The sequence below is a fragment of the Hypanus sabinus genome, chromosome 8, assembly GCF_030144855.1.
Source record: "Hypanus sabinus isolate sHypSab1 chromosome 8, sHypSab1.hap1, whole genome shotgun sequence".
Taxonomy (NCBI): domain Eukaryota; kingdom Metazoa; phylum Chordata; class Chondrichthyes; order Myliobatiformes; family Dasyatidae; genus Hypanus; species Hypanus sabinus.
The window spans coordinates 148,715,281-148,727,424 of NC_082713.1; the positions used below are offsets into that span (position 1 = coordinate 148,715,281).

The following is a 12,144-nucleotide window of genomic DNA, read 5'->3' on the forward strand; positions in this document are numbered from 1 at the left end:
AACAATCTTGCTGGTTCGGGTACATATCTGGGACTGTATCACTCTTGGTCAGTTCCAACCCTTCCACAACTACTAAGTCCCTTAGGAGCTGTTATTTTGACACACATACATCATTGTTGTTGTTCCTTTTTGCCCTATGGAGCATCGGGCGACATTTTTGCCATTTACTGTAGCATTTGACTGATTTTTTATGAGGCCCAGTTGCTAGCTCAGCCCAGCATGGATGGAAAGTATGCAAAAAGCCAGCTGGATTTGAACTCAGGACCACTCACCTCAAAGTGCTGGATGCCACTACACCACCGACTGACACACATACAGTATCTTTAAATTCATAGAAATGACTATCATTTCTCTTAAATATGGTGAGCTATAGCAGGGTACTGGTTAGGGCATTGCAGACATGAATTATTTATCTGGCAATAGATGTTTGAATGCCACTAATGCAGCCAGGGAATTTAAATTAATAAAATCCTGGAATTATAAAATATGTCTGGAAATAGAATAGGGGAAGAATGTTGGAGGGAAAACATTTGGATGACAAACATCCTTTCATAAACCTTATCTAGTGTGGTTTATTTGTGATTTAAAACTATGATTTTTATTGCCCTCAGTAAGAACCTAGTAGCCATTTAGTTCAGGCATATATGTGGGCATAAAAGTGACATCTGTAACTCAGGAACAGACAGTTAAAAATAGCGTCGATAACAGGAGAGCTTTGTGGGCACATAAAACATTTGGTTCAGAGCCTGGCACTAATGCTTCACTCTTATTTTTAAATTGCCATGGTTTCATCTCTCTTCACCTCATTCCAATCAAATTGTTCCAAAATCTTTGTATTCTTCTAATTCTCATCTCTTAAGCATCTCAAATGTCATGGTTCCAACATTGCCAACATGTGCTGCATAAGATAAAAACTTTGGAAATCTCTTCTAAACATTTTTTCTGCCTCTCTCCTCTTAACACAGTCCTTAAAGTACACTTTCGACTCAGTGGATGGCCACCTTTCAATTCATTATTGGTTTATTGTTAGATTTTGTTTTATAAAGTTCTTGCCAAGTCTCATAGGTTATACTGTATATACTCTAGAAGTACCATTTAAAAGTAAGATGTCATTGGGCAAAGTTCTATTATTACCACCATGGTTCCAAAACTTGCAAAAATTGTTAAGTTATGATGATCGGATAATTTAAAAAATGTGTTCATGTGAGTGTTCAGTGCAAAACATTAAGACATATAAAGAATGCATGTGCCCTTTCTGTATTATTGGGTGTTAATATTCAATTTGTTTGCTAAGTTTGCTTTAATGGATGCCAAACCTTAGCAACTTTATATTGCTGTCAATGATGGGCAATGCCTCAGTTTTCTGAGTGTCTTGGAAAAATCAGTCTGTATTTTGTAATTGAGCACGATGTGGCATCAATCAGCTACATCACAGGATTCCCAGAATATGTTGTAACTAATCAACTCAACTACAGTCATCTGCAGTACTTCACATTTATACTCTTTACGAAATGTGCTTGATGTAAATAATAGATTCATGACTACCTTCACCGATTGAGTTGAATTTGATATACGTGACATGCTGGAAGGTTCAAGGTCGTTCCTGCCCATCATAACCCTGTTAGGTTTAATGAGTCTTCCCATTTTAAAGCAGCCTTAAGATCTATTTTGGATCTGAAAATGATCCCAGAAGTGCGTCAGTGTGATTATCTCTGTAGCTCCACTTACAGTTGTTACAGGTTTAGGTACAAAGGGGATGAACCTCAATATTTCCAAAATGCTGGTGGAACACAGCAGGCCAGGCAGCATCTATAAGGAGAAACACTGTTGACGTTTCGGGCTGAGACCCTTTATCAGGACTAACTGAAGAGAAAGATACGAAGAGATTTGAAAGTAGTGGGAGGAGGGGGAAATGCAAAATGATAGGAGAAGACCGGAGGGGGTGGGATGAAGCTAAGAGCTGGAAAGGTGATTGGTGAAAGTGTTACAGAGCTGGAGAAGGGAAAGGATCATGGGACGGGAGGCCTCAGGAGAAAGAAAGGGGGAGGGGGGAGCACCAGAGGGAGATGGAGAACAGGCAGAGTGATGGGCAGAGAGAGGGAAAGAAACAAACAATTAAATACGTCAGGGATGGGGTAAGAAGGGGAGGAGGGGCATTAATGGAAGTTAGAGAAGTCAATGTTCATACCATCAGGTTGGAGGCTACCCAGCCGGTATATAAGGTGTTGTTCCTCCAAACTCAGTGTGGCTTCATCTTGACAGTAGAGGAGACCATGGATAGACATATCAGAATGGGAATAGGACGTGGAATTAAAATGTGTGGCCACTGGGAAATCCTGCTTTCTCTGGCGGACCGAGCATAGGTGTTCAACGAAACGGTCTCCCAGTCTGCGTCGGGTCTCACCAATATATAAAAGGCCACACTGGGAGCACCGGACGCAGTATACCACACCAGCCGACTCACAGGTGAAGTGTCGCCTCACCTGGAAGGACTGTCTGGGGCCCTGAATGGTGGTGAGGGAGGAAGTGTAAGGGCAGGTGTAGCACTTGTTCCGCTTACAAAGGTAAGTGCCAGGAGGGAGATCGGTGGGGAGTCACATAGGGAGCGATCCCTGCGGAAAGCAGAAAGAGGGGGTGAGGGAAAGATGTGCTTGATAGTGGGATCCCGTTGGAGGTGGCGGAAGTTACGGAGAATTATACATTGGACCTGGAGGCTGGTGGGGTGGTAGGTGAGGACAAGGGGAACCCCATCCTGAGTGGGGTGGCAGGTGGATGGGATGAGGGCAGATGTGCAGGAAATGGGAGAGATGCGTTTGAGAGCAGAGTTGATGGTGGAAGAAGGGAAACCCCTTTGTTTAAAAAAGGAAGACATCTCCTTTGTCCTGGAATGAAAAGCCTCATTCTGAGAGCAGATGCGGCGGAGATGGAGGAATTGAGAGAAGGGGATAGCATTTTTGCAAGAGACAAGAAAGGGAATTACTGACCTCTACCTGGCCGAGGCACAGCGACAACTCTCTGATACCTCCTCTTATTTACCCCTTGATCATGACCCCACTAAGGAGCACCAGGCCATTTCTCCTATAACATCAACAACCTTATCAGCTCTGGGCATCTCCCATCCACTGCCACCAACCTCATAGTTCCCACATCCCACACTTCCCGTTTCTACCTCCTACCCAAGATCCACAAACCTGCCTGTCCAGGTAGACCTTTTGTCTCAGCTTGCTCCTGCCCCACTGAACTCATTTCTGTATACATGGACACTGTTTTATCCCCCCTTGTTCAATCTCTTCCCTCCTATGTTCGTGACACTTCTCATGCTTTGAATTTTTTCAATAATTTTAAGCTCCCTGGCCCCCAACACCTTACTTTCACCATGGACGTCCAGTCCCTATATACCTCCATCCCCCACCAGGACAGTCTCAAAGCTCTGCGCTTCTTTTTGGAATCCAGACCTAACCAATTCCCCTCTACCACCCCTCTCCTCCGTCTAGCGGAATTAGTCCTTACTCTCAATACTTTCTCCTTTGGCTCCTCCCATTTCCTCCAAACTAAGGGTGTAGCCATGGGCGCCCGCATGGGTCTCAGTTATGCCTGCCTTTTTGTTGGCTTTGTGGAACAGTCCATGTTCCAAGTCTATACGGTATCCGTCCCCCTCTTTACCTTCACTAAATCGACGACTGCATTGACACTGCCTCCTGCATGAATGCTGAGCTCGTTGACTTCATTAACTTTGCCTCCAACTTTCACCCTGCCCTCAAATTTACCTGGTCCATTTCCGACACCTCCCGTCCCTTTCTTGATCTTTCTGTCTCCATCTCTGGAGACGGCTTATCTACTGATATCTACTTTAAGCCTACAGACTCTCACAGCTACCTGGACTATTCCTCTTCCCACCATAGAAGGAATGCTATCCCCTTCTCACAATTCCTCCGTCTTCGCCACATCTGCTCTCAGGATGAGGCTTTTCATTCCAGGACGAAGGAGATGTCTTCCTTTTTTAAACAAAGGTGCTTCCCTTCTTCCACCATCAACTCTGCTCTCAAATGCAACTCTCCTATTTCCCGCATATCTGCCCTCACCCCATCCGCCCACCACCCCACTTGGGATAGGGTTCCCCTTGTCCTCACTTACCACCCCACTAGCCTCCGGGTCCAACGTATAATTCTCCGTAACTTCCCGCCGCCTCCAACGGGATCCCACTACCAAGCACATCTTTCCCTCGCCCCCTCTTTCTGCTTTTTGCAGGGATCGCTCCCTACATGACTCCCTTGTCCACTCATCCCCCCCATCCCTTGCCACCGATCTCCCTCCTGGTATTTATCCTTGTAAGCGGAACAAGTGCTACACCTGCCCTTACACTTCCTCCCTCACCACCATTCAGGGCCCTAGACAGTCCTTCCAGGTGAGACGACACTTCACCTGTGAGTCGGCTGGTGTGGTATACTGCGTCCGGTGCTCCCGGTGTGTCCTTTAATATATTGGTGAGACCCAACGCAGACTGGGAGACTGTTTCGCTGAACACCTACGCTCATTCCGCTAGAGAAAGCAGGATCTCCCAGTGGCCACACATTTTAATTCCACGTCCCATTCCCATTCTGATATGTCTATCCATGGTCTCCTCTACTGTTAAGATGAAGCCACACTCAGGTTGGAGGAACAACATCTTACATACCGGCTGGGTAGCCTCCAACCTGATGGCATGAACATTGACTTCTCTAACTTCCGTTAATGCCCCTCCTCCCCTTCTTATCCCATCCCTGACATATTTAGTTGTTTGTTTTTTTTTCTCTCTCTCTGCCCATCGCTCTGCCTGTTCTCCATCTCCCTCTGGTGCTTGCCCCTCCCCCTTTCTTTCTCCCGAGGCCTCCCGTCCCATGATCCTTTCCCTTCTCCAGCTCTGTATCACTTTCACCAATCACCTTTCCAGCTCTTAGCTTCATCCCACCCTCTCCGGTCTTCTCCTATCATTTCGCATTTCCCCCTCCCCCCACTACTTTCAAATCTCTTAGTATCTCTCCTTTCAGTTAGTCCTGATGAAGGATCTCAGCCTGAAACATCAACAGTGCTTCTCCTTATAGATGCTGCCTGGCCTGCTGCGTTCCACCAGCATTTTGTGTGTGTTGTTTGAATTTCCAGCATCTGCAGATTTCCTTGTGGTTGAACCTCAATATTGTTTTGCAGCATAAGGTCAATCTCTTTCTACTTCACTTCCTCCTTTTATCATAATTTTGCACAAACTTGATTTTGAAAATAAGTTCTGGGTCACTCCTCATAATAACTCTCCCAACTTTTCGTAATTGTCGGGTGTTTTTTCTTGCTTTTCTTCATAAAATACCTTTTAAATCACTATATCAGTGCAGCTGGGTGTCTTATTCAGTGCAGCATGTATTGTAAAACTGCAAACATGTTCATAAATTACATCATCTTTATTATTTTTGATACATCTAAGCAAAAGAAAACCACTATTGTTAAGTCTCATCAATCACATTCCTTTTTCATTACAAAGTTGTATCTAGCAAGTATGAAAAGTTGTACATTTTTGTGAACATTAAAAATATCAGCATGGTATTTTGAAATACATGGTGAAACATGAAACCATGATGAAGCATATTTACCTGAAAGAAAAAATGCAGGTTTTCCCAGAGAGTGATCCAACCTGAAACACAGACACAAGACGGTTTACCCTTTTGCAACATTGATGCAACTGCAAAATAATGTAATGACAGGGTATCATTATTTTAACAGTTAATTATCCCTAACTCCAAACTTCATCAGTCATGAGCAGATCTTCAATTGCATGACTGATAGGTAGACTTTGGTCTGGAATGTGGCTTATATTATTTATAATGCATGCTGATTCAAATGTTACAACCTCCTGTTGAACAAACTTATGGGAGCAACATATTACTAACGTATTCAAGGTAAAACTCTGGCTCAACATAATGCAGCATTTTCCAAAGTTTGATTAAAATGCAACTAAATTTGCTTGCTTCACTCCAAATAGCCTCAGAATAGATGGAAGTATCTTTTGCACAGAGATGAGGAGGAATTTCTTTAGCCAGAGGGTGGAGAATCTGTGGAATTCATTGCTACAGATGGCTATGGAGGCTAAGTTATTGGGTATATTTAAAGTATAGGTTCTTGATTAGTAAAGGCATCAAAGATTATGGAGAGAAGGCAGGAGAGTGGGGTGGAGAGGGTTAATAAATCAGCCATGATGGAATGGCAGAGCAAACTTGATGGACCAAATGGCCGTATCCTGCTCCTATGTCTTATGGTAAAACAAAATTGTGTTCCTTTGATCCTTCTGTAACTGTGCCATTATCAGATGTGCATAATTTGACTTATTTACAACCAATTAATTTATTCATTCTTTCCTCTTTTCTCCCCACCAACTTTCATCCTAAGAATACACATAATTTATCCAAAATATTTTCTCTTCACTTTTCTACTATTATGACTTTGTAATTCTTGCTAGTATTTTTATTAGTTGGAGCATTCCTTAGAGAGAAATTTCACACAACGAAATATGTAAGTACATTCAACATGACTAGCACTTGGCTGTTGGTCTCTGGATGAATTAAAGTGCCTCAACAAGATCAGCTCCCTTCTGCCACACTGTAATAATTCAGAACATATCACAGAATATTATGATTATTTATTTATTTAAAACATACTTATAACTTGTAAGCTCTCTGTCCAGTTTTCATAATTTACAACATGCATATAGAGAATAAAATAACAGCATCTCTCCCCACTTATACTCACAAATTTCTTAAGTAATCCATGGTGACTTATTTATTCGAGAGATTGCTGCAAGTTTGATGTTGGATCCATCTACTCTACCACAGGTGACTGACAGGTCAGGTGGATGAATAGTTGTGTCTGTTGTCTGCTTTGTTGTATAAAAGCATCCTCTTGTCAGAGATTCAGGAAGGCCAGTTAGAGTGTGGGCAAGGGATTCCCAGGAGGCAATGAATACAATACTTTTTTTCCCCCATTCAGGGTTTGAGAACATTCTTAAAAGATTTTCTTTGTTGTCCAGACAAAACTCTCGTTGTACAGGGGCTCAGAGTAGGAGTTTGGTTCTGGTTGAGCCAATTACGTGGCTGCCCACTGAAACTGGCCTGAGGACATGGCACACGGAAGGCAGAGGTGAATTTCTTACTAAACCCTTCCTTTACAGAGAAGTGGCACCCACAATATTCTCTGCTGCTTTGCCATTGATCTTGATAATTGTGATGCGGTGTGCTATATAGTCAGAGCAGGTGGGTAGAAAATCTCTGCCCTCCAAATGTTAAGTGCAGGGCGCATCCTTTCATGTGCTTCATTGAAGGTCTCAACGTTGACTTGGAGCTTGGTCTCAGAGTCGGAGTATACTACATGACATCAGTGTATTGTAATTCATAAGTCAAATCAAGTCACTTTTATTGTCATTTCGACCATAACTGCTGGTACAGTACATAGTAAAAATGAGGCAACATCTTTTCAGGACCATGGTGTTACATTACACAGTACAAAAAATAGACTGAATTATGTAAAAAGCAACACAGAAAAAAAAACTAGACTACAAACCTACCCAAGACTGCATAAAGTGTGCAAAACAGTGCAGGTATTACAATAAATAATAATCAAGACAATAGGGCATGGTGTCAGTTCAGGCTCTGGGTATAGAGGAGTCTGACAGCTTGGGGGAAGAAACTGTTACATAGTCTGGTCGTGAGAGCCCAAATGCTTCGGTGCCTTTTCCCAGATGGCAGGAGGGAGAAGAGTTTGTTTGAGGGGTGAGTGGGTTCCTTCATAATGCTGTTTGTTTTGCAGATGCAGTGTGTAGTGTAAATGTCTATAATGGTGGGAAGAGAGACCCCGATGATCTTCTCAGCTGACCTCACTATCCGCTGCAGGGTCTTGCGATCTGAGATGGTGCAATTTCCAAACCAGGCAGTGATGCAGCTGCTCAGGATGCTCTCAATACAACCCCTGCAGAATGTGATGAGGATGGGGGGTGGGAGATGGACATTCCTCAGCCTTCACAGAAAGTAGTGACGCTGCTGGGCTTTCTTTGCTTTGGAGCTGGTGTTGAGGGACCAGGTGAGATTCTCCGCCAGGTGAACACCAAGAAATTTGGTGCTCTTAACGATCTCTACCGAGGAGCCATCAATGTTCAGGGGGGAGTGGTTGCTCCGTGCCCTCCTGAAGTCAACAACCATCTCTTTTGTTTTGTTCACATTAAGAGACAGTTTGTTGGCTCTGCACCAGTCAGTTAGCCACTGCACCACCTCTCTGTAAGCTGACTCGTCATTCTTGCTGATGAGACCCACCATGGTGGTGTCATCGGCAAACTTGATGATATGGTTCGAGCTGTGTGTTGCAGCACAGTCATGGGTCAGCAGAGTGAACAGCAGTGGACTGAGCACACAGCGTTGGGGGTCCCCCGTGCTCAGTGTGATGGTGTTGGAGATGCTGCTTCTGATCCGGACTGACTGAGGTCTTCCAGTCAGGAAGTCTGCGATCCAGTTGCAGAGGGAGGTGTTCAGGCCCAGTAGGCTCAGCTTTTCAATCAGTTTCTGAGGGATGATTGTGTTGAATGCTGAACTGAAGTCTATGAGCAGCATTCGAACGTACGTGTCTTTTTTGTTCAGGTGGGTTAGGGCCAGGTGGAGGGTGATGGCAATAACTGATGTTTTTGGTGATTTTGATGCTAAAATGCAGATAACTGATGGTGAATGGTTTCAGATGAACCCTAATTCCAAATGGAAGGGAGTTGGAAGTGAGGAAGGGAGGTGAAGCAAGGAGGACTGAGATGACGTTCTAGGGAATTAAGCAGCGAAGCTTTACCCAAATCTGCACTGAAATTGAGTTGGGGTGGACCCAGAAATTGGGATCATTGTTTGTATCTTCTCTATGTGACAAGAGTAGAATGAATTTCTGAGGAGCACTAAATTCATGAAGGACTCGCCCTAATCTGTCTTGACCAATGAAGTAAAATATTTTTGTGAGGTAGTCAAAGGACGAGTTCATGTATTTAATTACTTTAGAGTATTCAGTGAGACTATCATCGCCTAACTTTTTAGTATCAACATCCTGATGGTCACCATTGACCAAAAACTGAATTGAACCAGCCAGATAAGCACAGTGACACCAGGAATCAATTAGAGACTGTGCATAATCTAGTCAGTCACTCTCTTCCTGACAACCTAAAGCCTTTCTACCACCTTCAAAGCAAAACTGTGGAGTAAGATGAAATGCTCTTTGCTGGATGAGTCCAATAAACTCAAGAAGCTCAATACTTTCTTGAACAATCAGTTGATTGGCTCCACACCTACTATTCGAAAGATTCTTTCCATTTACAACTGTTTCATTGTGGCTGTAGAGTGCGACGTCAACTGACTGTACTTCATTTACTTGCATGCTACTCCGATAGCATCTTCCAAAATTGTAGCCACCATCACCAGAAAGGATAAGAACATTAGATACATGGGAATGTCGCCACCTGCAGGTTCCCTACATGACACATGACAACCTGACATGGAAATATATTCCCTCCCATTCCTTCATTAATAGGTTTAAATACCAAAATTTCCTATCCTTCAGCTGTGCAAGTACCTTCATCCAAAGAACTACAGCAGTTTGAAAAGGCCATTCACTATCACCTTCTTAATGGTAATTAAGGATGAGCAGGAATCATTGCCAATCCATTCTATCACTAACATTCCTGCATCCCAATAAATAAACAAATGAGGAAAACTATGGTAAAAAGGCTTTAGGCTGTCAGGAGGAGAGTGACTGGCTCGATCACAACCAGTCTCGAACAGGCTCTTGGCGTCACTGTGCTTGTGTGGCCAGTTCAATTCAGCTTTTGGTCAATTAGGATGCTGATACTGAAAAATTAGGCGATCATAGTGTTGTTATTTTCATAGTAATAGGATAAAAACATCTCTCCCTTTCTCTCTCCCTCACCCTCTTTCTCCTTCTCTCTCCCTCTCTCACCTGTATGATTATATACCCACAGGTACACAAAAGGTTTGTCCATAAAAGCTTGAAGCAGAAATTTATTTGACATTTCCAACAAGTTCTAATATTCAGGGTGAAAGCATGGTCAATGTGGAAAAAAATCAGTTTGCTGGGATTTTTAAAAAATTAAATGAAAATGATGGGCAGGTTTAGTCACTAATTTTTCCAAATGTTAGAATTATCAACCTATCAACCATGATGGAAATAGGCACAAAAGAAGAAATTCACCGTGGAAAGTATGTTATTTGATTGACCAGTTCCGCAATAGACCAATAACATTGCACCCAAATGAATGAAATTGATCAGTAATTATTCATATTAAACTGATTTGATTTGTTTGATATCTGAACAGAAAGGCAAGTCACTCACTTCTGAAAAAAAAACGTGCAGATGTTAGAAATCTGAATTAAAAACAAAATCCTGTAAATACTTATCAGGTCAGGCAGCATCTATGGAAAGTGAAACAAGTTTATCATTTGAATCTCGCAACTATTTTATCAGAACGAGGAAATGTTAGAGAGAAAAAAAACATGTTCCAGGAGACAGGGAAAGGGGAATGTTTAGAAAATGCAAGGAATGTGTGTGATGTGTAATTGCCAACAGAAGGAGGGTGGTGAAAACTAATGAATCATTACCAGTCTTTTTGGGAAAGATGTAAATAAATAGAGATGAATGATAATTAAATAAATATTGCTGGAACTACAAGAAATAGACTATAGCAGTTGGTGGAATATTTATTAAAGTTTACCTTCGTTGTAGTTCTTTGATCCGGACCATCATATTCAGATGTCCCTGGGAATATTGTTCAATAACATCTCGTACATCATACGGTTTTCGTGCTTGCTGTGAAATAATCCCCAAAATACTATGAATTTAACAATTATAAAATCAGTAAACACTGAAACTTGCTGCAGCATGTATAGATGTATTCCTCTCTTTTGACAATCAAAAGATTAAATCTGACTTGTATAGTACTTTCGATCTCATTTGGCATTACTTCACAGTCATGATTATTCATGAAATATAGTTGTCATTATAATGTAGTAAAATTTAGTAGCCACTTTGTGTATAATAGGGCCACACATGTAATTCATAGAGAAGCACTTAAATCATTTTGCTTAAAAAGCTGATTGGAAAATAAAACCTGCTCTGATTACCAAATGACTCCCCTTCAAATTGAAAGAACTTTGGTATACAATCTTATCATTAAAAATAGCATGTCTCAGAAGACCACATTCCTTCGGTTCATACAGCTACATGCACATATCTGGAGTGAGGTTTCAACGTGCAAACTTCTGATCCAGATGTAAGAATACTACCTCAGAACCAAGGGTGATACCAGGTGGAGTGTGAACAGAAAGACAGATAAAAAGCCAGATCTCATTTTTAGTGAGTTTCCATGCATTTTAACTCAAAATATCTGCTTCTTTGTGAGGTCCTCTTCCAGCACCCATCCACTCCACCACTAAGTCATGTCCATTTTAATGATATTACTGAAACGACGAGTTTCTCCAGCATTGGGTCACTTACACTTTCCTCTTATCTCTACCACACCAACAATGTACACATTCATGCAGCAGAGCCAGGTAATGGATCCACAAAGGTGTATTCAAAAATCCATTAATTCAGCCAGTATAAGCTCTATCAATATACAGGGTGTATAAGATAGGGAGCAGTAGTAAGATACTTTGTAGTCTTTTAAATTGTCAGCCAGATAAAAGTGTGCATTACTGACCGCTCGACTTGGCTACCTGAAGATGTATCTGAGGAGGTTAAGTACTGGGGATGAGGTGTTATGTTGAAATTGTGTAAGATGTTGGTGAGGCCTAATTTGGATTATTGTGTGCAGCTTTCGTAACCTACCTATAGGAAAGATGTAAATAAGGTTGAAAGAGTGCAGAGAAAATATACAAGAATGTTGCCTAGGACTGGAGGACCAGAGTTATATGGAAAGATTGAATAGGTTAGGACTTTATTCCTTGCAATAAAGAAGATTGAGAGGAGATTTGATAGCGGTTTACAAAATTATGAGGTTATAGATAGGTCAGTGCAAGCAGGCTTTCTCCAGTGAGGTTGGATGGGACTACAACTACAGGTCATGGGTTATGGGTGAAAAGTGAAAAATTT

The 12,144-nt window shown here is 42.1% G+C and overlaps 1 protein-coding gene across 1 annotated transcript in view; it reads right to left on the reverse strand.

The window, feature by feature from the left end:
• LOC132398577 (potassium voltage-gated channel subfamily KQT member 1-like) overlaps positions 1-12,144 on the reverse strand; it is a 526,812-nt gene that overhangs the window by 137,412 nt on the left and 377,256 nt on the right. The window contains exons 17-18 of the mRNA XM_059978218.1: positions 10,766-10,860; positions 5,619-5,659 (exon numbers count right to left, since the gene is read on the reverse strand). Of these exons, the coding sequence (XP_059834201.1) occupies positions 5,619-5,659; positions 10,766-10,860 (136 nt within the window). The remainder of the gene's footprint in view (positions 1-5,618; positions 5,660-10,765; positions 10,861-12,144) is intronic.